Genomic DNA, 20,936 nt, shown 5'->3' with positions numbered 1-20,936 from the left:
AGTTGCACTTCTTGGTCCAACAGATCCTCACTCACAGATTGTTGTGGTAGTTAAGACCTTCACTCATCGCAATACCCACATCCTGGCACTGGCACATAAAATAAAGCTCTCCATGCAATCCCTCTTCTAAATGATAAATGTTCCAAGTAATTTTTATTTAGAATACAAGAGAGGTACAAATGTATTTACACTGTGTACATATACAATCAAATAATATATAATATCAAAGTCTTGTAAATAATGTTTACATAAATATTTACAAAGTTAAAGTGACAGTTGTTTGGGGTTTTTTTTTTTTCTCTTTTGTTTTGTTTTTTGTTTATTTTCTTCTGGAAGTGAAACACGGTTTGTGAGAACTTTATACATCTTAGACTTATAATTAATATTAGAATACCTTTTTTTTTACGATTTATGTTACACAGCTCTCCTCCGCAATGTGGGGACTCCAGAGGGCGCTTAGAGTTGTCCCTGGGGACAGAGCTGGCCCGGGGACAGGTTTTCTCTGTCCCCAGAGGGCAGTAGCAGTTCCAACCAAAATGTTCCTTCAGAGCTGGGAAAGGGATAGGGAGAAGAGCTGCCATGGCTGGACCAGGCACAGCCCGGCAGAGCTCCGGGTCCCCACAAATCCTGCCTGTGGATGGGCATGCCCAGCTGGCACGGTGTCCCCTCTGCCACAGCACGGCTTGGAGCGGTGACAGACCCCAGTACAGGGCTCTGGCTGGAGCAGGATGGGCAAAGGGGGCTCAGGTGCAGGAAAATGCAAATGTTCATTAACTCCGGGCTCTCAAGCAGGGAAAGGTGTCCCTTGGAAGGAGCCACCGAGGCCAAAGCCACTCCCAGGGCAGACAGGTATGACTGGGGTGGCCACATCAGGGCTGTGCCAACCTTTCAGTGGGGCACACATCTGCTACAGCAGAGGAGGACACAAAAGAGGAACTTTTCTTTCTACCAAATTATCTCTAAAACCCAGGCATGACTCCTCCAAGCCTGGCTTTTCGGCTCTCCCAGTCCTCCCCCAGCGCACTGGTAAACCCACACAAACCCACAGCCCACCCTGTGCCACATCTCCCTGGGGATGATCCCCCACAACTCAGCCGCAGAGCTGGGGCTTCCCCTCCTGCCAACCCCTCACAGTCAGCGATGCCCAAAAACAACCCAACACTCTCTGAGACACAAAGCAGCTCAGCCAAGGGCTACCCCCCCAGTTCATCACATGTCTCAGCATCAGTGTCTGCTTTCCCAAATCCTGCTGCCACGCCGGGGCTTCACAGCACCATGGTGGGGATGTGATGGGCCAGGGAGGCAGGGTGGGGCACGGGCAGGGCGGGCGAGTGGGCCTGCAGGGAGGCGTTGGGGGGCCGGTGGCGGGCGCTTTTCTGGTGCGCCCGCAGCCCCGCGAGCTGGGAATAGGCACTTTGGCAAACCTGGCACTTGTAGGGCCGCTCACCCGTGTGCAAGCGGACGTGGTTGCGGAGCGTGGAGGACTGGCTGAAGCGGCGGTTGCAGAAGCGGCACACGAAGGGCTTGTCCAGGGTGTGGATGCGCATGTGGGAGCGCAGGTTGCTGCGGGAGTTGAAGCCGCGGTGGCAGATGACGCAGCGCATGCGCCCCGTTGTGCTGGCCCCCGTCTCCACCGCGTGGAAATCCTCTGGGGATGACAGGAGATAGTCAGGTGCTGCCCTCCAGCACAGCAGCTCACCCTCCCCACAAGTCCCTGGGGTGCTGGGTGCTCTGGAAAGTCCCCACTGCCCTCTTGCTGGCTCCCTGCTGCTGAGGTCACCTGTCCTGGCTGGCTCTTAGGATTTTGGGATGCAGCCAGTGCTGGGAATGCACTCAGCCAGATTTAGGTAAGGGGATTCATTCAAGCTGAGCTGAATGAATATAAATGGGCACAAAACCAATTTTCCCCTCCCTGGGCTGAAGCAGAGCTGGAGGAGGTGGGTGCAGGAATTCTCAGGAACCCCCAATCAGTCCCAGCTTCTCCCCTCGCTCTGCTGGGCTCAGGCATGGCTCTCTCAGAGTGGGGAGCAGAGTCAGGGAGTACAGAAGTGGCTCCAAACACAGCCTGATCTCTGCCGTGCCACAGAGAAGCAGCTCTGGGAGCCACTGAGACAAGCAGAGAGCAAAAGCCCAAGGAGAGAAAGCCCGCCTGTGTTGGTGGTTAAGATCCTTTAAATGCAGAGTGGGGGCATAGAGGCTACATCCACTTGGTGTTTCATGGGGTGCTGGGGCTGCCTTGCACTCACACCCTGCACTACTCCTCCCTGCCTGGCTGGGTCAGGCAGAGATTGCCAACACCCCACCAGCAACAGCCATGGGCAGATTGGCCTGGAGGCATTGTCCTGAATTATTGAAGACCTACTCGAGCTGTGTGGATCATCTCATAGTCCCTGTGCTTGTCCACAGAGAACTGGGATATCTGACATACCCCTGGGATGTCCCTGCCCAATGGCCTCAGAGCTGGGCACAGGGTGAGCAGTCAGGGATGCTGCAGCCTTGGCTCTTTCTGATGTTACCTACCATGTTTGTTCTTCTTCTGCTCCTCTTCCAGCCCTGGCACGCCTGGGATGCCCAGGAAGGTGTTGTGGGAGTTCCCATACCAGACCAGCAGCTCTTGGTCTGGAGGAATCATCTAGAAAGAGAGATAAAGAAAGGGTTGTTGGGAGGGGCAATGGACATCCATCCCTGCTCTGATCCATTCAGACCTACCCTGGCTGTGCCCTATTTCTGTGAGACCCTGCTGCCATCTGAGACCTGCCAGCAGTCCCCAACACCCACAGGCAGGCACGGAGCAGCCCAGGATGCAGCACTGGAGGTGATGGCAGAGCTCAGCACCAGCACAAACCCACTCCAGACTCTCCCCCAAGCTGGGATACAAACAGGGTTATGGGCAAATACACAGCTACAGAGCACAGGGACAGATCTGGAGTCTCCAGAGTGCAGGACCCAGAGGTCCCAGCAGCTCAAGGAGACCAGGACAGGGTGAAACAGAGACATGGAGAAAAAAAACATTTGTGGAGCCACAATCAGCACAAGTGACAGAGACCAAAGCAGGGAGCTGGGACGGAGCCCCAGCTCAGGGCTCCAGCAGAGCATTCTCTCTTTGGACAGAGCCATCAGTGCCCTTCAGCTGCAGGGCACAGGCAGCATCTCCTACCCACCCACCCCTGCTGGGGCCGATTTTAGAAGGTGGAAATGCAGATCTGCCAGCAAAGGGCTCATCAGCCCCCGGAGCAGAGGAGAGCTCAGAACTGCTGTCAGAGACCGTGGCTCAGGTGTGAAACGCTGCTTATATCCCCCTCCAAAGCTGCCGTGCCTGCAACAGCCCAAGGACAGCTACAGGAGCAGGGGGGCAGGGGTTTTGCATCATCCACGCTCCCATTTCCCTGCAGTGATGGGATTCTCCTGTCCCTGCTGTTCCTGTCGTGTTCCCACATGGCCAGGGCGAGCGGCCAGGAAACGCCGCTCACGGCTCCCCTCGTGCAGCAGCCCCTCCTGGGAAGATGGGTCCTCTCAGACCCGTTCAAACAACACTAATAACAACATCACTTCCTAAAAAAATACATATTTTCCCTAGCAGTCCCCTACTGCTAAGAACCTAATTTAGAAATAGGAACGTCCTGTGTTTTGGAGGATGGCTTTCTGTACACTGAGCATGTTAGATTCCAGTAAAATATTATCCTCAGGAAACACAGATGCTAAGTTCAATCACCTCAACATTGAAAATATGTTGAATTTAAAGCGTTTGAAATAAATAGGAATTTTACTTCATATCTTTGTCCCTCTGCATAAAGACCTCACTGGGCTGCAGAGGAGGAATTTGGGATTCAGGGGAAGCCAATATCCTTTTGCATCCCAAATTGATGACGTTTCTTGTCATTATTTACTCTTGACAGAAAATTAGTAATTTTTAATACAAGCAAATAACATATTGCTGAAAGGAAAAAAACAATCTGCATGGGTGTGTGGTTTTTTCTGCTGAAGCTGCTGCAGCCATACCAGCAGCAGATGAGCACCCACGTGCATACACCCCAAAGAAAATTCAAATTGCCCCGCAGGAATCTTGTGGCCTTCAGATCAAAGGCCAAAACTTTCTGTCTTCACTTTATTTTCCAGCAGCAGCAACTTGGTATTGCTGAGAAAGAGGATGGGAAAAACAAATCAGCAAATAAGGGCAGGAACGGGCAAAATGCATTAAAATATCCAAGGTAAACGGGAAAAAAAAGCACCAAATCAGTCTGGTTTTTGGCATTTAGGTGAGAAAGGCATCCAAAGAGATGGATTCACTGGTTGGGAAGCCACCAGGGCTGGTAGGGGATGTAGGGTGACAATGGCTATGCATGGACACCTCTGGTGCTGAGCAGGGCAGCACCTAAGTTTGGATCTGTGTGTGCGTGCCCTGCCGAGCTTGGGGAGCAGTGTGACAGCAGGGACCCTTCATGCCCACCTCCTCCCACACATCCCTTGGGGTTCTGCACTCTCAGCATCTCAAATTCTCTGCTTGTGCCAAGGGAATTAAACCCATCCTGCTCCACTGCTCACTGCTTCAGCCCTAGGAGCAAGCCCACAGCTGGATCATGGCTATATCCAAACATTTGTTCACCCTCCCATCATCTGTGCCTGCACCAGGTGTAAAAAACCACAGCTATGTTCCTAATTACACCACGGCTACCTGGGATTATTTTACTTATTTGCATAATTTAAGAACAGTAGTAAAAAGTACTTAAGGTACTGTCACAACAGGAACAGCTGCCCACAGAAATATCATCAAGTCTTAAAACTAGAAACACCTAAAGCCTGTTGTCCAGCAGGAGAACAGCAGGGAAGTGCTTGGAGCTCTTGGGAAAGGTGGCAGAGCCCAAAGGGCACACAGGACTCTCCAGCAGGAGAGAATATCTGATCCTCTTCCTACCCACCCATTTTCCTTTGCCACCCTGTGGCAGCAATCCCTCACCCAGCCCTGCTGTGGTCCTGTGCCATGGAGCATTTGGGTTTGTGCTCCTCTGTGGACACTGCAGGAGCCTGGACAGATCCAGAGCACTGCCCGTGCCCACGGAGCCAGCAGGCACCCATGGTCACTCCCAGCTGAGACCCTTTCCCACTGCAAACATCCTCAGGTGAGACTCTGAACCCAACCCTGGAGGGGCACAATCCCACAGTGCTGGTCTGGGATGGACTGGGACGAGTCCCCTCCCGTAACTCTTTAAGCCAGAGCTGTGGCACAGGACCTTGTGCAGCTCTTTTCATGCTTTACACCCCAAGCCACCACCTGCAATAGCGCTGGGTTATGGGGACACTGCACATAAGCAGGGCTGGTCCCCACCATCACCCTGCTCTGGCACTGTGTGATTTGTATGCACGTCACCAATAATGCCAGGGTGCCAGACACCCACCTCCATCCCAGGGTCTGCTGTAGGGAGCTGTGGGCACCCTTCAGCCGTCACCCCACTGCACAGCAGCCTGTGCCACCTCTGGGACCCTGCCCCTGCTCCTGTGCCAGTACAGACCAGCACTTCATGCAGGAGCACAGGGATGGGGGGCAGGAAGAGCCCCCTCCCCACAGTGTAAAGCCCAGGGCAGAACAGAACAGAACAGAACAGAACAGAACCCCCCAAACTTTACTCTGCTATAAAGAAGCAGGTTCTGCACAAAATCTCTTTTTTTTAATAGAGCATCCAAGCTCTGTCCTTGCCCAAAGCCCCATATTGGCCAGAACTGCAGCTCTTTTCATGCTTTGCACCCCAAACAAGGATCTACTCTCACCCTGTTCAACACACATCGCTCCATGAGCCCACAGAAAGGGTGCAGAGAGGAGAAGGGACCTTTACTACCCCCTGAAGCCCATGCAACAACCCTTCCCTATGGTTTCTACCTCTGCAGGTGAATCTGAGTGCCAAGGATGGAAAAGCTGCCGTGTCCTTCCACAGACACCCCGCCAACAACCCAAAGAACAAGGGAGCGAGAGTCTGTAGGATGGGGGATCCCACCACCCGACTTCTTCTATTGCAGATTCCCGGTTGCCCTTCAGCCCCACTTACCTCAATAGCCTTGTAGAAGATGCTGTTCCCGATCTGGACAACCTCGAGGTTCTGCTCCTGCTCGTTCCGTGCACATTTGATGTAGGTCATCCAGCTGCGGTGATCCTCCTGGCTGGCGTCAATGAAGTACCGCACTGTGCCATCCTCATTGAAAACCTGTGAGGGCAGAGAGGGCTCGGTAGCAATGCTGCCCGCAGTGGGCTGAGCCCCTCCACCTCTGGGACAGGCTCAAAGCCAGCAGAGCCTCGGGGCTGAGATCCTGACAACAGCCAGGAGATGCTGAACCCTTCCTGCTCATGGTGCTGGACTGCGGCAGGGCTGAGAAATGTGCCCTGCTCTCACAGGGGCTGGCAGGACCAGCCGTGCCAATCTCCCTGCATAACCCAGCTCCCTTCCTCAATTTCCCTTCTCATCACAGCCCCACCAGCAGCTCAGCCCTAGAGGAAGGGGCTGTTCAGCATCCTGCGGCTGCCATGGGAGCAGGAGAATCCCTGGGTGGAGGGGGAAGGTGCATGCCAGGCCTGGAAAGATGCTTAGCAGCGCGCCAAAAAGGATAAGGCAAGTTTCTGATAGGTACAAAATTACAATAATAATTAACAATAATTAAGAAGTGCTAGTCTGAGTCAAACAAATTGTTAAAAAAAAAAAAGGAAAACCCTCCCTATTCACTGTGCATTAGTGCACAATGTCCTGGCATCTCAGATCCCCCCAAACTCCACGATTTCATTCGGGATTAACCTCACCAGGGCTGGGGCAAAGCAGGGGGCAAGGGACAGGGGGCAAGGGACAGGGCAGAGCTGGTTTTGTCCACTGTGGCCAGTGCAGGCAGCAACCAGTCGGGGGTGTTCCACCAGGACGGGATGGGCAGGGCAGGGCGTGATCCGCCTGCACGGGACGCGAGCAACGGCGTTTCGGGGCTCCTCTGAGGGCTGGCTGCACCCCGAGGACTGGGCAAACCTCATCCCTCTCCTGCAAGGGGCTCCTAAACCCACCTGGCCAGATATTTGCATGAATGGGGAAACTGAGGCACAAGGATGGTTCTCAATGGTGCCCAAGCACGGGACAGAGCCCCAGCCCCCGTCCCTGCTTCTCCCCAGACCAGTCCTGGCTCGGGGGGTCGTTACCTCCCACATGAGGTTGTTGTTCTTGCACAGGTCCACGTGTTCGGGGGAGATGACCCTGCCCGTGAACGGCCCCATCTCGGTGCCAGCCTTGATCCAAGTCTTGGAGAAGATGCCGAGCCCTTCCCCGGGGATGGAGCTCTGGGCGATTATCACTTCCGACGGCAGCACCAGGCTGGAGAGTTTCTGCACCTCTGCGAGGGGGGAGACCGGCTCAGAAAGGGACAGGGGTGGGGGAGAGGAGGGAGATCGGGTCGGCGGGGACCCCGCCCAACCCCGGCCCCAGCGCAGACCCCGGGGCTGAGCCTTTGAAACGCCCAACCGGGCTCCCACAAAGCGGTACAAGGTTCCCCCGGGGCATTGAGGAGGTACCTGGGAAAAGCATCCCGGGCTGGGCGAGGGAGCGGGGCTGGGAAAGGAGGTTAAATGGTGTCTATTTCGGCCCATCCAGCAATTTGTCATGCTGTTAAAGTGATCTGCATTCATTAAACTCAACTAGAAAGAAATTGCTAATTCTAAATTCATTAGTCCTTTAGGAATGCTGTAGCGGTACATTGTGCCTGAATGGCGCGAGGGCTTGTTTAAAAGGGCCCAGGAATTCCTCTTACAAAATGGGGAGATGAGATGGTTGACATATCGTGAATGGAAATGGAATTAGCCTTCATGGTAAATTAAGAGAGGAACAGAAATCCGAGAGGGGGAAAAGGGAGCTGGGACGCCCCGGCGATGCCGGGGCGAGAGAAAAGATATTGTCCCGGGGCGGCTGAATGCGGGACGGCCCCCCCAGCCCGCGGTTTAAGTGGGAACTTTCTCAGGTCAAGCCCAAGTTAACCAAATGAATTTAAAGCCCTTTTTCCCCAGTCCCACGCCTGGGGAGAGCGGGGCGCCGGGACCGCATCCCGCCGCCGGACTCCGGGAGCCGGCCCGGGGCCGATGGGGGAAACCGGGGGGATCGGGGAGGGTCCGGGGGGGTCACTCACCTCCGGAGAAGGACTGAGCCAGGACTTCGGCCGTGAAGGCTGTCTTGGGGCTGCTCTTCTCTTCGAAGAGCTGCTCGCCCAGGACGTTTCTCCAGCGGCCGTAGAGGAAGCTGTGCAGGATGTCGGAGGTGATCACCTCGGCCAGCGAGAGCCCCTGCGGCTTCAGCCCAGGCTTGAGGACCAGGGCCTCGGCGGGCAGCACCGAGCCCATCATGGGGGCGAGGCGGCGGGGCCGAGCGCGACGGGGCCGGGCGCGGCGGGCGGTGGGCGGCGGGCTGGGCTCCGTTCGGCTCGGCGGCTCCCGCCCGGCTATATATGAGCTTCATTGACCCTCCTAATTGGTTATTAATGACCTCCCTGACGTTGGCGGAGAGACTGGGGCTGCCGGAGCGAGGCGAGCCGTCGGAGCCCCCCCCTCCCATCTCCTCCTTCCCTCCCCTCCCGGGGGTGGGGTGGCTGGAGGGAGGGAGGGACACGGCGAGCACACACACACACACACACACACACAAACACACACAAACACACACAAACACAGGATACACACATATATACACACACCGATACACACACACGCACCGGCTCGGGCCCCCGCACCTCCCGGCCCGGGCAAACCCAAACCCGGGCACCTGCCCCGGGCACGGCAGAACAGCAGCGAAACGGGCAGAAATGTCCCCGCCGGTGTCCCACGGACGGGGCGCACCCTCGGGCACGGTCCCGCTCCCCACCTGGCCCCCGCGCTCGTTTTGGGATTAAAACGCTGCGCTTTGGGGCCATTGAGCACCACAACGAAATCGGCGGCCCCGAGCCCGACAGCTCCCGGTGCTCTGCGGCGTTTGGCCCTCGCAGCCCCGGGGGAACGGGCTGAGGCTCCCGGAGCTGGTCCCGACCGTGCTCGGCTCCTCGCTGCCCCCCGCATCCCCGGCTTTCCCGGCCGGGACCGGCAGCACCGGGAGGCTCCGGCGCTGCTCCCCCGAATGCCGGGAGAGGGTCCCCAAGCACGGGGAGGGTGGGACGCGCTCCCGGGGCTGATCCCCGCCGGACCCCAAGTCAGGGCTCACCCGGCTGCCGGCACCAGCCCGGCCGGTCCCCGATCTCACATCCCCGCAGGAATTGTGCCCAGGTGTGGATTGGGAACCGCTGGTGGATCCCCGGTCTCCCGCAATCGCAACCATGCCCTGCCGTGTTCCCCCAGTGCCGGACCCGCACCCGGGGAGGCTGCGGTATCTCCGGGGCTCTGCCGCCGCATCTCCCCCGTCCCCGCACCCGAAGGCGTTCCCCGGCCAGCCACGGCGCCCATCCCCGCCCTGCCGAGCCAGGAGCTCCGCAGCCACCTCTGCTCCCCAGCAAGGTGACATCAGAGCGGTGCCCCCAAACCCAGCGCTCCCCTCGGGGCCCGAGCTTCGCCGGCTCAGCAAAGGGTTAATCTTTCCCGGATTTAAACCTAGTCCTGCTGTGTCGGAGCTTAGAGCCCTCTCCTTAGCCTTGTTCTTTTGATTTTCATGGGGACGAGGGGCTGTAAAGGGCTGCGGGAAGAAGGCTGGGCCCCCAGGATCCTCAGGCGCTCAAAGGCCGGTTCTCGCAGCCCGGAGTCCCGGGAAGCCCCGCCGGGTCTCACCGTGCCCGGAGCAGCAGCCAAGCCCAGCCCAAGCCCCCAGCCTCTCCCCTGCGTGGGGATCTTATAGGGGGAAGCTGTGGAGTGTATTCTGGCCTGGGTGAAATGATGCTACAACCAGTGTGCAATTAATTACTTCTATTAATTCAATCAAGAAGCAACGCAGATGTCAGGAACGCACCCAAACCTGCGCTTACTTTCGGGGCTTCGCCCGGCGAGAGGCAGCGCTGTCCTGTTAACAACCTGCCAGGGATTGGTTTAATAAGCGTAAAAAATAAGTTTATTTTGTTTTTCTGGACTTTGGCTAGAGGAGCCGTCAGGATATTTCAGCCTTGCAAAACATAACGCATCAGGTGGAAAGGTTCCCAACACCGGCTCCCTCCAGTCGCCGAGGCAAGCCAGTCATCGGATTGCTTTTTTTTATTTTTTTTTTTCCTCCGTTTCCCCAGGAAAACCCTTCAACCTTCAAGTTATCCCGGGACAAAATAAATAATAGATGCTCTTGAACCCCCTGCGGCTCCGGTGCGGGCTGCGCTGAACCCCGCTCCCGGCTGCGGGGGCTCGGCTCGGCCGTGCGGGGGGGTAGTGGTAAAAAAAGGTGGGAAAAAAAATTCTTCCATTTTCTACGTGGTTTTAAATATCCCCAGCTGTTTCCCAAAGCTTCTTCCCGGTCCTAGGAAGGTGCTTTGCTGTGTGTTCCCCCCCCCTACCCCCTACTCATTTCTCTTTTTTAATATCGCAGCTATCCCTCCTTTTTAACATTTAAGAGGAAACAAGTTTAATATTCATGGCTGTTAATAGAGAAGGGCCATTATCGCCGCCCCATTGTTCTGAGCCCCGCACAATGCTGCTTGTATTTTCATGTGTATATTCCCAAAGTTCCTTCTGAGCGTTTAGTGAGCACTTTAATATTCATGGGTGTTAATAGAGAAGCCCTCAGTATATTGGCATATTGTTGGGAGGTGTACATATTGGTCTGACTCTGAATAGCCACAGTCCTCTTTTCTTTTGCTCTGTTTTGCAGGGTTGATGGGCCAGGAGTAAATGGGCATTTTTCCCCCCCGTCTCCCCCTTACAGAGAGAACATCTTTATTCCAGTCCCAGACTTTCTGGTTTCCCATTCAGGACCCTCAGAAATAATGTCAGGCAGAAGAAAAGTGGAGCAAATCAATCTTTCATGGTCTTTTTGAGACCAATTTGACATCCATGGACTCTTCTTTTCTTTCACAGCCTACAAGGGGATGGTCAGGATCTGGACAAGGTTGGGGTCTGATGAGGGGAGACATGGGATCATAATGCAGCAAAGAGAGAAAAGAAAAGCAAAACAAGAAAAGATTGCAGGGATGGGGTGATGGAGGAAAAATGAGGGTGAATGACAGTGCAAGAAAGGAGATTAGAGCCCAGCAGCTGCTTTTTGGGGGGCGGGGGGGAGGGGGGAGCTCTCTCCCCTCTTCCAGCCCTTCGCATGAATAGGATTTGAACAGAGCGGAGATTGATTTATAGTTATTGCAGTTGAACATTTATTGCTCTTAAAGAGTGGCGGGGAGAAAAGAGAGAAAAGGGGTTTGAAAAGCTCCTTTCTGTATTAAAGAGGTATCAAATGAAGACTGCTGAGATAATATACAGTGGCCAATGGGAATTTGATTTGCTTTAAAATTTAACTCTTGTGGGGCCGCCGGCGATGGAGCCGGGATGAGGGGATGGAGCCGCCGCTGCCCCGGGCCGGTGCAGCCGCGATTCTTTCCTCAAACCCCGCATTCGCTGCCCGGTTTCACCGCAAAGCTCTGCGGCGGCTCCTGTGCGGCGGGGAAGGGCTGCAGCGCGGAAGGAGGATTAGTGCTTCGTTAGTACAATTTTGTATTATTTTTATTATATTTTTTTTTCCGTAGAGGGTAGAAGGCAGGAGGGATGGAGAGCTACGAAAATAACCGGCGCAGGGAAGAGCCTTTTCGAAGCTGAGTTTTTCGTGCCCTAAACCCGGAGGTTTCTCCTCTCCGGCAGCAGAAACGCGATCGCAGCCGAGTCCCCTCGGGCGCAGAAAGAAGCCCATTGTTCAATGGGGAGAAATACATTTTTAGCGGTGATTGAAAGCTCCCCTCTCGTTTGAACTTTAGAAGAAAGTCCCTGGCAGGGAAGAGCATCCCCCTCCCTCTGCCCCAACATCTGTTTGGAGCAATCCAGGCTCTAGGGCAGAGCCGGGCTCTGCCCCCTCCCAAAGTCATTAAAAAGATATTAGTTGAGCTGAGAAAAGTCCAGCGCAGCCCCCGATCCGGGGGAGGGGGCTGGTATGTGTCATTAAGAACGATTTTGGATTTGCCAGCACTAATACGAGGCGAAGGGACCACGGGGTCTGAGTTCAAAAGCCCCCTGGCCCCGGCCGCCCCGCCGCGCCCTGCCCGCTGCCCGCTGCCCTGGTGCCCGCGGCCGGCGCAGGGCGGCCCGGCCGACCCCATCACCTGCTCCGAGCGCCGGGAAAGGACACGGCCGAGAGCCGGGCTGGGAGCCGAGGCGCTCAGCTGCTCCGGCCGCAACGTCTGCGCCTCCACGGGCTGCAAATGCCCCGGGAGCCGGAGGGAAAGGGGGGCAGGAGGGATCATCGCACCCCTGCAGGAGCCGGGGGAGCCGGGGCAGGAGGGATCATCGCACCCCTGCGGCTGCCGCAGGAGCCAGGCGCCTCCGAAGTTGCTAAATGTGTCATTTATTAAAGCATTCAGGGGGCTTTTCTTTGGCGTTTGCTTGCAAACTCACAAAGGCCGAGCTGCTGTTTGGGGGTCTTTTCTGATGGAAAAAGGGCTCGGAGACCCCCGGCACAAAAGAAATCCCGGCAGTGCTTTCAATGGCCAGGACTCAATGAGGGGGACCCTGCGCGGAGCGGGCGGGGGCGAGGGGCCGCCCGGTGCTGCCTGAAAGGCAGGCCTGAATGTAATGGGGAGATCTGCGTTTATTTGTTGGGATCACATTTAATTAGCTTAGTACAACCCTTGAAAGACAAAGGGACCTCAATCTGGATCCAATCTGAAGCTCGTTTGGAGAGCGAGGGCTCCTGGAAAAGTCAAAAGAGAGAAAGGAGAAAGAAAAGGGAGGCTGGGAGAGAAAGGGGCTGGGGGCCCAGCCAGGTGACTGGCACGCGTGAAACAAGGGGGCCTTTTGGGCACAAGGCAGGGCTCAAAAGGGAGGGAGGAAAATAGCCTCTTCCTCAGGTTTTACCTACTTAAACCCCCTGAAGGGGCTGAAGCTGAAAAGCCTCAATGGGGGCTAAGGAGGCTGCAAAGCAAACAGCAGCGCTGGAGAGGGGCTCCGGCCCTGCCGCCGCAGCAGTTGGTGACCCTCGGTTATGGGAATGTGCCCAAATGTTACCTGCGCCCGGGAACGCTCCCACCAGCGGAGCAGGGAGTGCAGGAGGACAAGGCGAGGACAAGGCGATGCCCAGGGTGAGCCCGGGCTGAGGGGGCCGGCGGATCCTTGGCATGTTCCCTCTATAGGGTGGGACTTCCCACCTGTGCCTTCTTCATCCGCCCCACGCAGCTCCCCTGCATCATCACCTGGGGAGCTTCATCCCGGGCCCGAGGGGACACCGAGGAGGGGTCCCCATGAGTCCCCATCCTGCTTCGGAGCAGCTCCTGGCGTTCCCCATCCCAGTGCCAACACAGGGCACACGCAGGTGCGCGGTGAGGAGGATGCGCTGCCACCTCCCCAGGGGCAAAAAGAGAGCGACCATGCCCAGGGTGCCCCATCCATGGATGGAGCTGAGTGGCCTCTTGTTTCCCTCCAAACCGCGCACTGCCACCCTGTCCCTGCTGCCCTCCGAGGGGCTGGAGCAGTGGGGAGGGCTCGGGTTCTCCTGAGCAGCTCCGGGCACGGAGCGTTTGGTGCGGGGAAAAAGCTCCGGCACAGGGCACGGCAGCCCCTGGAGCCGCGGGTGATTGCGCTGCTCGGGGAAGGAGCTTCAGGCATTATTTGCCTCCATTTCACTCTGCGGGAGGCCGCGGAGCCGAGCGGAGATGCTGAGTGCTCTCCCCTGCGCTCTCGCTCGCTTCCTTGCCTTTCTTTCCCCCCTTCCTTTCTTTTAAGTGTTATTTCCAGGATTGTTTCGGCGAGGATGTCACGGCACGCAAGAGCAAGAGGAAGAAAATCACCTTCCCAGCTGCGTCCGAGCTCAAGCGGCCTCGAAAGGGAGCGCGGCTGTGGCGAATCGCGGTGGCGACTCCTCGGCCAGCACCGCGGCTCGGCAGCAGGGCCGGTGGCCCGGGACGGCCGGAGGGACAGAGCGGGGATGTGGACTCCAAAGACAGGAAAATCTCTGCGCCTTTTTCTCCCTGCTGGCAGTGATCTGGGGACGGGACAGTGACTCCCACCGATGTCTCTCCCGCATCCCACCAGCGTCGGTCCCACATCCCATCCCTCCTGCAGCATCAGCTCCAATCCAGCTGCGGGCTGTGACCCGGACTGGGGACTGCGCTGCGCCATCAGCCGGGAGAGGAGCCCGAGGGGACAGTGTGACAGTGTGGGGCTGTGCGTGAGCCCCTCTGCTCCCCCTGCCCTGCGCTGCTGCCCGCAGCCGGGACCACGCCGGCCGAGCCTCTCCAGCAGCGGCCAAACCCACGGGACGGCTGCACCGGGGAATTGCAGGAGCCGGGCAGCTGAGGCTGGCAGGAGCAGCATCTCAGCACCAGGCACAGCTTCCCTGCTCCAGGGCCGGGGCCGCGGGGCTGGACGAGCTCTGGCACGGGAGGACCGGAGTGGGTGACAGGGACGGGGCTGCCCGGCAGGCGGGACCCCTCCGGCAGCTCCTGCCCTTCACCAGCTCCATTTCCCCCCAAACAAACAGAGCAGCAGCTCCGGCCTCCCCGTGTAAGGACTGCACGGCAGCAAAGTTTAATATTCCCTGGCGAATGGTCCGGACAAGGAGGCCGCGCTGAGTGACGGCTCCCACAAAGGGCAGGGAGCGTCTAATCCCCGGCACCGCGACACCTGCACCCCGGCCCGGCCGGGATTAGAGGGGAGCGAGCCGGGCTCTGCAAAGATCAGAGGCTTCATTAGAGCGGCCTTGAAATAGGATTTCCTCAAGTGATAAGGGGCAGGGTAGGAAGATAATCTGGGGGGCTGTTGGTACCTGCCCCCACATCACCCCCAGAGATGCTCTTTTGGGTCACCTGCCTTGTACGTGGTGCTTCAGACCTGGAGGGAAGTGGCAGGACAGATCTGGCACCCTCTGCCCCAAATCCTTCACCCCAGGGATGGCTGGTTCCCCTCTGCCATCTTCCTCCATCCCCTGCACTCGCTGCCCTCCCACTGCCCTTGGCTCCGGGGGCCACCCTCTCCTCCTGCCAACAGAGCTGTGTCTCTTGCAGCTCATCTTGACGTCACACAACACCGATTTCTGCTCATTTCCACCATTAAAGTTCTGGGAAGTTTCTTTTGCCTCTTTTCCAGCCTTATGAGAGCAGAGAAACGCTGCCTGCCATGGGCACCCTGCACTGCTGCTACCCACAGCAAATCACCCACAGTGAAAAAACCTCCAAACCAGCCAAATGAAGGCTGAACAGCTCCCTGCATGGAGTAAACACCCATGTGCTGTGTGACAGGATACACTGACACTGCAAGATTCCAATTCCTCACCCTGCAAACACCAATAACCTTGAAAATCCCCCTGAGAGTGGGAGGAACCAGGTGGGTTTAGGGGAGAAGCAGCAGTGCAGGTGGGACCTTGTGAACATCCACATCCTGTTGGAAAGCTCCATGTTAAACACCAGGAACTCTCACTCTGACCATGCTGCCCATTACTGTAAATACAGCGTTCCTTTAATGCAATTAAATATTAAATACTTGGAGAAGGGGGAAAAAAAGGTCCCACATCTTGTTTCTTTGAACAGTAATTTCAGTCTAACACACAATGGCCATAATGTAGTTTGTTCTCAAATCATGCAAAATTAAAGTATTTTAGTCTATCTCAAAGTCTCCCACTCCTAAAAGTGCTGTTCCTGTTCAGGCTCACCAAATTCAGAGCACGGGAGAGCATCAGGGTCATCCTGGACTCAGTGAGATGCTTTAGTGACAGAGTTTTTAGGGCTGCTGCTCAGAAAGATCACAGTTAATGTCTACTCAGGGTTCAGGCTCTGTCTGCAGAGTGGGGTGGGTGCTGCCAGCTTGGGGAGTCCAGTGGGACACGGTGCAGACACCCACACACACCCAGCAAAGCTGGGCAGAGGTGAGATGGGTCCATTCTGGGGCAGCAGAGCCATCCTGTGCCTGAGCCAAGGACTCTGGAGAGGGATTGAGGATTTTTGTCAAAGAACAGGGGCTGGGCACCTCCTGCCAGGGCCATTGACTCCAGTCCTGCTCTTCCCAAATGCCACACTCTGGAGGCTGAGCCTTCCCCAAACTGAAGGTCTTCTCATGGGATCACCTCCCTGCCCCTCAGGATTCTGTCCTGGCCCCGTCCTGGGCTCTGGCTCCCTGTGAGGAGGAAAAGGCTGCACCATCCCCATCACCATTCATGGCCCCCAAAGTCCCAAATGTGTCCCACTTGTCCTGCCCAGCCCTCAGGGACTGCTCCTGCTCCAGTTCCTGCCAAAGGGACAGACAAACTGTCCCTGCCCAAAACCCAGTGCAGCCAGGGCTTAATCCACATTACCCAGGGTTAAATTTGCCCAGCGCTGAGCAGGAGATTTGGTTCCTCTCCTGGACACCAAGACTTGGCTTTGAAGGCACCACAGCAGCTTCTGGGCTGCACCACACACCTGAGCCAGGACATGAGGAGCTGCCTGCAGACCCCAGAGTGAAAGGTGAGGGGCCTGTGCAGCCCTGGGCTGGGAGTGACCATCAGACCAGTCCCAGAGCACCCTGCATGGACACAGAGCAGGAAAGCAGCAGGGCTGTAGGGGGGCTTGGAGGAACCCAGAGGCCATCAGCTCCTTGTGAAGAGCTGAGGCATCTCTGCCTTAAACCCTGCCCCTCTCCAGCCCATCACGGACTCAGAACAGTTCAACATCCGTGGCCTCTCTGCCCAGAGCAGGCAGCAATAATGGAAAACAAATCAGTGAACTTGGGAACGTTTCAAGCACTTCATCCTTCCAGGACACCAGACTGCTGATGAAACCCCAGCTTTGCAGGCACCATCTTAATGACAGGCCAAATTTCAAAGGCTTGCAAACTATTTCTTGTGCTGCTGCCCCACCCCCTCAATAAAAGGTTGCATCAGAAAGAGATATTTCCATAATTTATAGTAGGGGCATTTCACTGGGGAGACTCACTCATCTGTACTTACAGATACATTTAAGAAAATGCATCCTCCCACAATCCTGCGCCATTTACGACTATTGGCACAATCTGTAATCCTCAGTCTTCAATTAAGGGACACCTTAGGGTTCATTATCACACAATTGCTCCCTGTGAACCATGCCAAATGCTGTTTTGGCACAGAGCTTGGAAGATGAATTAGAAGGAAGTCTTCTCGGTAATGCCCGCTCCCAATTCCCATCAGCAGCCTTTATGCCCTCCTCTAGCCATTTTTTCCCCCCTCTCCCCTCTTTCCAAGTGGCTTTTACTATCCCATCTTTCAATGTCTCTCTTGATTCTCTGGAGGTATATTTAGAGATGCTACATCTCCTTTTCTTCCAGCTCTCAATGTGCCTCCCGCTCCCGGCTTTGCAGATGGGATCTTCTCTCCTCCCTTCCCCCGTCATAAACCCCCACGGCTGCCTGGGAGCTGCCTTAGGCTGGAGGAGCTCAAAACTCACATTTTGCAAGAAAGGGATCCCTGAAGTAGCTACACTTATTGCCAGACTTGGCCTGGGCACAACTGATGCCCTCAACACATCTGATAATGGCTGGAGACACATCCCTCCCATCCCTCTCCTCAGTGCTGCTCCAGCAACCCCCCCGTGCAGGGACTGATCCTGATGGATTCAGCCACAAAGTTGGGGAAGAGCAACAAGTCCAGAGCCCTAAAACCAGGGGCTGCCAACACCTCAGCAGTAAAACCTTACAGGGCTGCAGAGGAAACCTGCTGGTGTTAACACAGACCCTGCTGGCCCAAATGGCAGCAAAACCAGAAACTTCCACGGGAATCCTCGGTGTCACAGCACCAGGAGGATGTGACAGTGACAGAGTTTCTCCAGAACAGCACCAGGGCGATGTGACAGTGAAAGTTTCTCCAGAATTAAAGCTGATCCTGCCCACAACGACCGCCCCAAACTCCCTGGGACGCGGCGCGAGGAGCCGGGAACAACGGAGTCCAGGAGACAGGAAATACTTGGCCCACAAGACACCTTGTGGAAATTTTATTATATAGAGTGTAAAATGCAACTGTCAGTCAAATAAAAAGAACACTTTTTTTTTTTAACACCATGCTCAACATTATCCAATCGCAGTTCTTTATAGTTAGACATTTCAAGCATAAGGAAAAATAAGGAAAGAACCCAAGAACAGTAAATTCAGTACATTTAAAAACGGAATGTCCCGCAGGGCAATTAAAAATGCAAGAAAAAATAGCTTCAATTCCGTTTTTCCTTTAAAAATACACTGTTATCTGTACAAGAAACACTACAGTAAACATCAGAAATCATATTATCCCTTTTATTAAATCAAAATTATTTATCGCGTACTGTGGTTAATACTAGATTCATTTATTTCTCTAGGTAATTTGACAAATATTAGATAAGAAAATATTTAAAAGAAACGAAAAAGCAGAAAACACCTTGGAATTAAAAAATAGTTACTACCTTTTATACGGTTTTATGTTCCACTGTGTTTGTTAAAGGTACTAATAGCAGATTCATTTTAATATTAAAAATAACAGTATTTATATTTCTGAGAGCATAGAAGAAGTTTTTTTTCTTTTCTTTTTTTTTTGTTTTTCTTTTTTTTAACAAGCTTGGAGGTCTTAGATACATAAATGCAACGAGCAATGGAGACATGAAAACATGTATTGCTAAAAAAATTAACACGTTTTTATATTACCCCTTTAGACTCTAGAAATTATACAAACCCTACAAAATGCCCCCCCAACTTGCAAACAGTAACTGTTTCAAATACAGAAATCATATCATTAATTACAATACATATCATAGTTCAGTTTTTTAAAAATGCAATAAAATCAAAGACAGCCAAGATACAAGAAATTAGAAGTAAAACATTTAATGAATTTACATATTTAAGAATATTTAAATACTGTTTAATTTTTTTTTTCTTTTTAAGATTTGTTACATACCACCTAAGACTTCCAAGCCACTCTTTCTGTTCCAACAGAAAAGATCGAAAATTAAAAGGAAAAAAAAAAACCACACAAAAAACCCACATGTTGAAATGTCACAGCTCTGGGGTGCGTTTTGGTGCCTGCAAATTCTCTGGCTTCTCTCCAAAAAGAATCCCGGAGGTTTTTTTTTTTAATATAAATTTGGAAACAAAATTACCAGCATGTCCATACGTTTAGTACATTACTAATTGTTCCTGATTCTTAGAAAAGTTCAGTATAGATTATCCTACAGCTAGTGTTTCACAAACAGAAAAGTCTTCATCAAAATGTTGCAAATCTAGAAACCTCTGTTACAAAAAGGTTTTCTTCCACAACGATTCCAAGAAAAAAAAATTGCCACGAGGACCTTGTTCTACTGCTCCTAGAAAGAAAGAGAGAGGAGAGAAAAGGAAAAGTTACTGAGCAGCAGGAAATTATCCAAGCTGCTGAGCCCTCCTCCCCCAGCACAGGTCTGTCCCCGCTGCAGCTGAGCGGGAAACAGAGCTCAAAGGATGCTCTGAGCTGCCACCAGAGCCCTCTGCCCTAACGCTGTCCCAGAGCTCTGCTGCCCTCACCAAACAAGATCCCTCTCTCCAGCAGGGCAGGCTCGGGGAGGAATGAAGAGAAGCCCTTTCATCATCACCACGTCCAGGTCAGCCTTGGCCAGCGCCCGCGGCAAGCGCCGGCTCCACCTCGCTGGGGAGAGCAGGGGAGAGCAGGGGAGAGCAGCTGCTGGGGGCTGCCATCCACAGCAGCCTCTGCTCCCGGAGCCACAGCTGAATGTGGAGCCGTGGGGATGAGTGTCAGACCACAGCAAGGTGCCCCTGTGCTTTGCACAGACTTTTTGCCGCTTTGTTTGCTCCATGAAGCAGCAAGTGTGATCAGGGTAAATCTCACCCAACGCTCTCAGTGCACTGAGTGACAGTTGAGGGGTGATTTTACTCAAAGCAGGTTAATAAATTATTTTTCAACAGTTTTGGTTTCTTTTGGGACAGGGAGATGGTGAGCACACAGCTCCTGTCCTAGCACGAGAAAGCACAGTGCCTGCACTCCCGGTTCAGTGCTGTGTTGCCTCACCAGCCTTGCTTCATCATTCCTTTTACTTTAATTCCCCAAAGTCAAACAACTGCCTGGGGACTATAAGGAAAGGCTCCCAGGAGAAACAAATAATCTCCCAGTCCCCTCCCAAAAAAACCCTCACCCACCCTGTACAGGAAAATAAGACTTTGATGTTGAGGCAACGGTTCTGTGATCACTTCCTCAGCCACAAAACATCTCTGCTTCACCGTGTGAGCCTGAAGGAGAGTCCCTACACCAAGGCAAAGCCAATATACCAGACTGCCCAAGAGAAGGAGCAGAGGGGTTTGGGGAAGGTGAATACAGACCTGGCTGTGGGCCTGAGCCTGCCCTAGTGTCTGCCCATAGTAGGCAGCCTGCTGTCGGTAATACTCTGCCCAAGCCATTGTGTAGTCCGGCTGGGAACTTGCCTGAGAAGCAGCACTGGCAGCATGACCTGGAGAGAAAGAAGAAAAAAGGAAGAGATCAGCAATTCCAGAAGTCCAAGCGCAGGCTTAGGATCTCCTTTTGCCAAGCTTAATGAAGAGCCAGCCCCCTTCCAGCTGCTGCAGACACCTGACAGAGCGACACCGGCTCCGCTGCGTGGGATGGCAGGATGGGCTCCAAGCTGACTGTGAGGGACAAGCCAAGAGCAGGCAGAAAGCACCCAGAGCATCCCTGCAGCTGCAGGGACAGCCTGACAGCCTGCACACCCCTCATCCTCAAAGGTGCAAAGCCTCCAGCAGCTCCATGTCAAAGCAACTCCAAAGGTTGGGATCATGCACTCTGTAACATGGTGCAGAGAGCCAGGCCTGGGACCTTCCATGAGCTCTCCTACCCTCTCACAACCCAGCTCCAGCTCCCTGGGTTTTGCCAGCAGCAGTTCCTGCGTGT

General features: G+C 54.4%; 2 protein-coding genes across 7 annotated transcripts in view; both read right to left on the bottom strand.

The window, feature by feature from the left end:
• Positions 1 to 134: 134 nt before the first annotated feature.
• PRDM12 (PR/SET domain 12) lies at positions 135 to 8,404 on the bottom strand. The gene is made up of 5 exons (XM_066562906.1): positions 8,140 to 8,404; positions 7,163 to 7,353; positions 6,039 to 6,194; positions 2,521 to 2,632; positions 135 to 1,648 (listed from the first exon to the last, which is right to left on the bottom strand). Exons 1-5 carry the CDS (start codon positions 8,351 to 8,353, stop codon positions 1,266 to 1,268), a joined length of 1,056 nt encoding a protein of 351 aa, XP_066419003.1. The 5' UTR covers positions 8,354 to 8,404; the 3' UTR covers positions 135 to 1,265.
• A 9,598-nt stretch (positions 8,405 to 18,002) lies between these two features.
• FUBP3 (far upstream element binding protein 3) overlaps positions 18,003 to 20,936 on the bottom strand; it is a 39,226-nt gene continuing 36,292 nt past the window's right edge. For all 6 annotated transcript variants that reach the window (XM_066562731.1, XM_066562736.1, XM_066562737.1 and 3 more), the window contains 2 exons: positions 20,372 to 20,499; positions 18,003 to 19,368 (listed from right to left, as the gene is read on the bottom strand). In XM_066562731.1, coding sequence (XP_066418828.1) covers positions 19,360 to 19,368; positions 20,372 to 20,499 — 137 coding nt within the window. In that variant the 3' untranslated portion in view covers positions 18,003 to 19,359. The remainder of the gene's footprint in view (positions 19,369 to 20,371; positions 20,500 to 20,936) is intronic.

The sequence above is a fragment of the Molothrus aeneus genome, chromosome 19, assembly GCF_037042795.1.
Source record: "Molothrus aeneus isolate 106 chromosome 19, BPBGC_Maene_1.0, whole genome shotgun sequence".
Classification (NCBI taxonomy): domain Eukaryota; kingdom Metazoa; phylum Chordata; class Aves; order Passeriformes; family Icteridae; genus Molothrus; species Molothrus aeneus.
Note: the sequence above shows the minus strand (reverse complement) of the source record. Positions and strands in the feature narration are given on the sequence as shown.

What these genes read in the sequence shown, in the direction of transcription:
- PRDM12 (XM_066562906.1), bottom strand. Translation starts at nt 8,353, where the DNA reads ATGATGGGCTCGGTGCTGCCCGCCGAGGCCCTGGTCCTCAAGCCTGGG. An exon ending in TCTTCTACAAGGCTATTGAG is followed by an intron (nt 2,633 to 6,038) that starts GTAAGTGGGGCT and finishes CTCTCTTTCTAG; the next exon opens with ATGATTCCTCCAGACCAAGA. An exon ending in GCAGAAGAAGAACAAACATG is followed by an intron (nt 1,649 to 2,520) that starts GTAGGTAACATC and finishes TGTCATCCCCAG; the next exon opens with AGGATTTCCACGCGGTGGAG.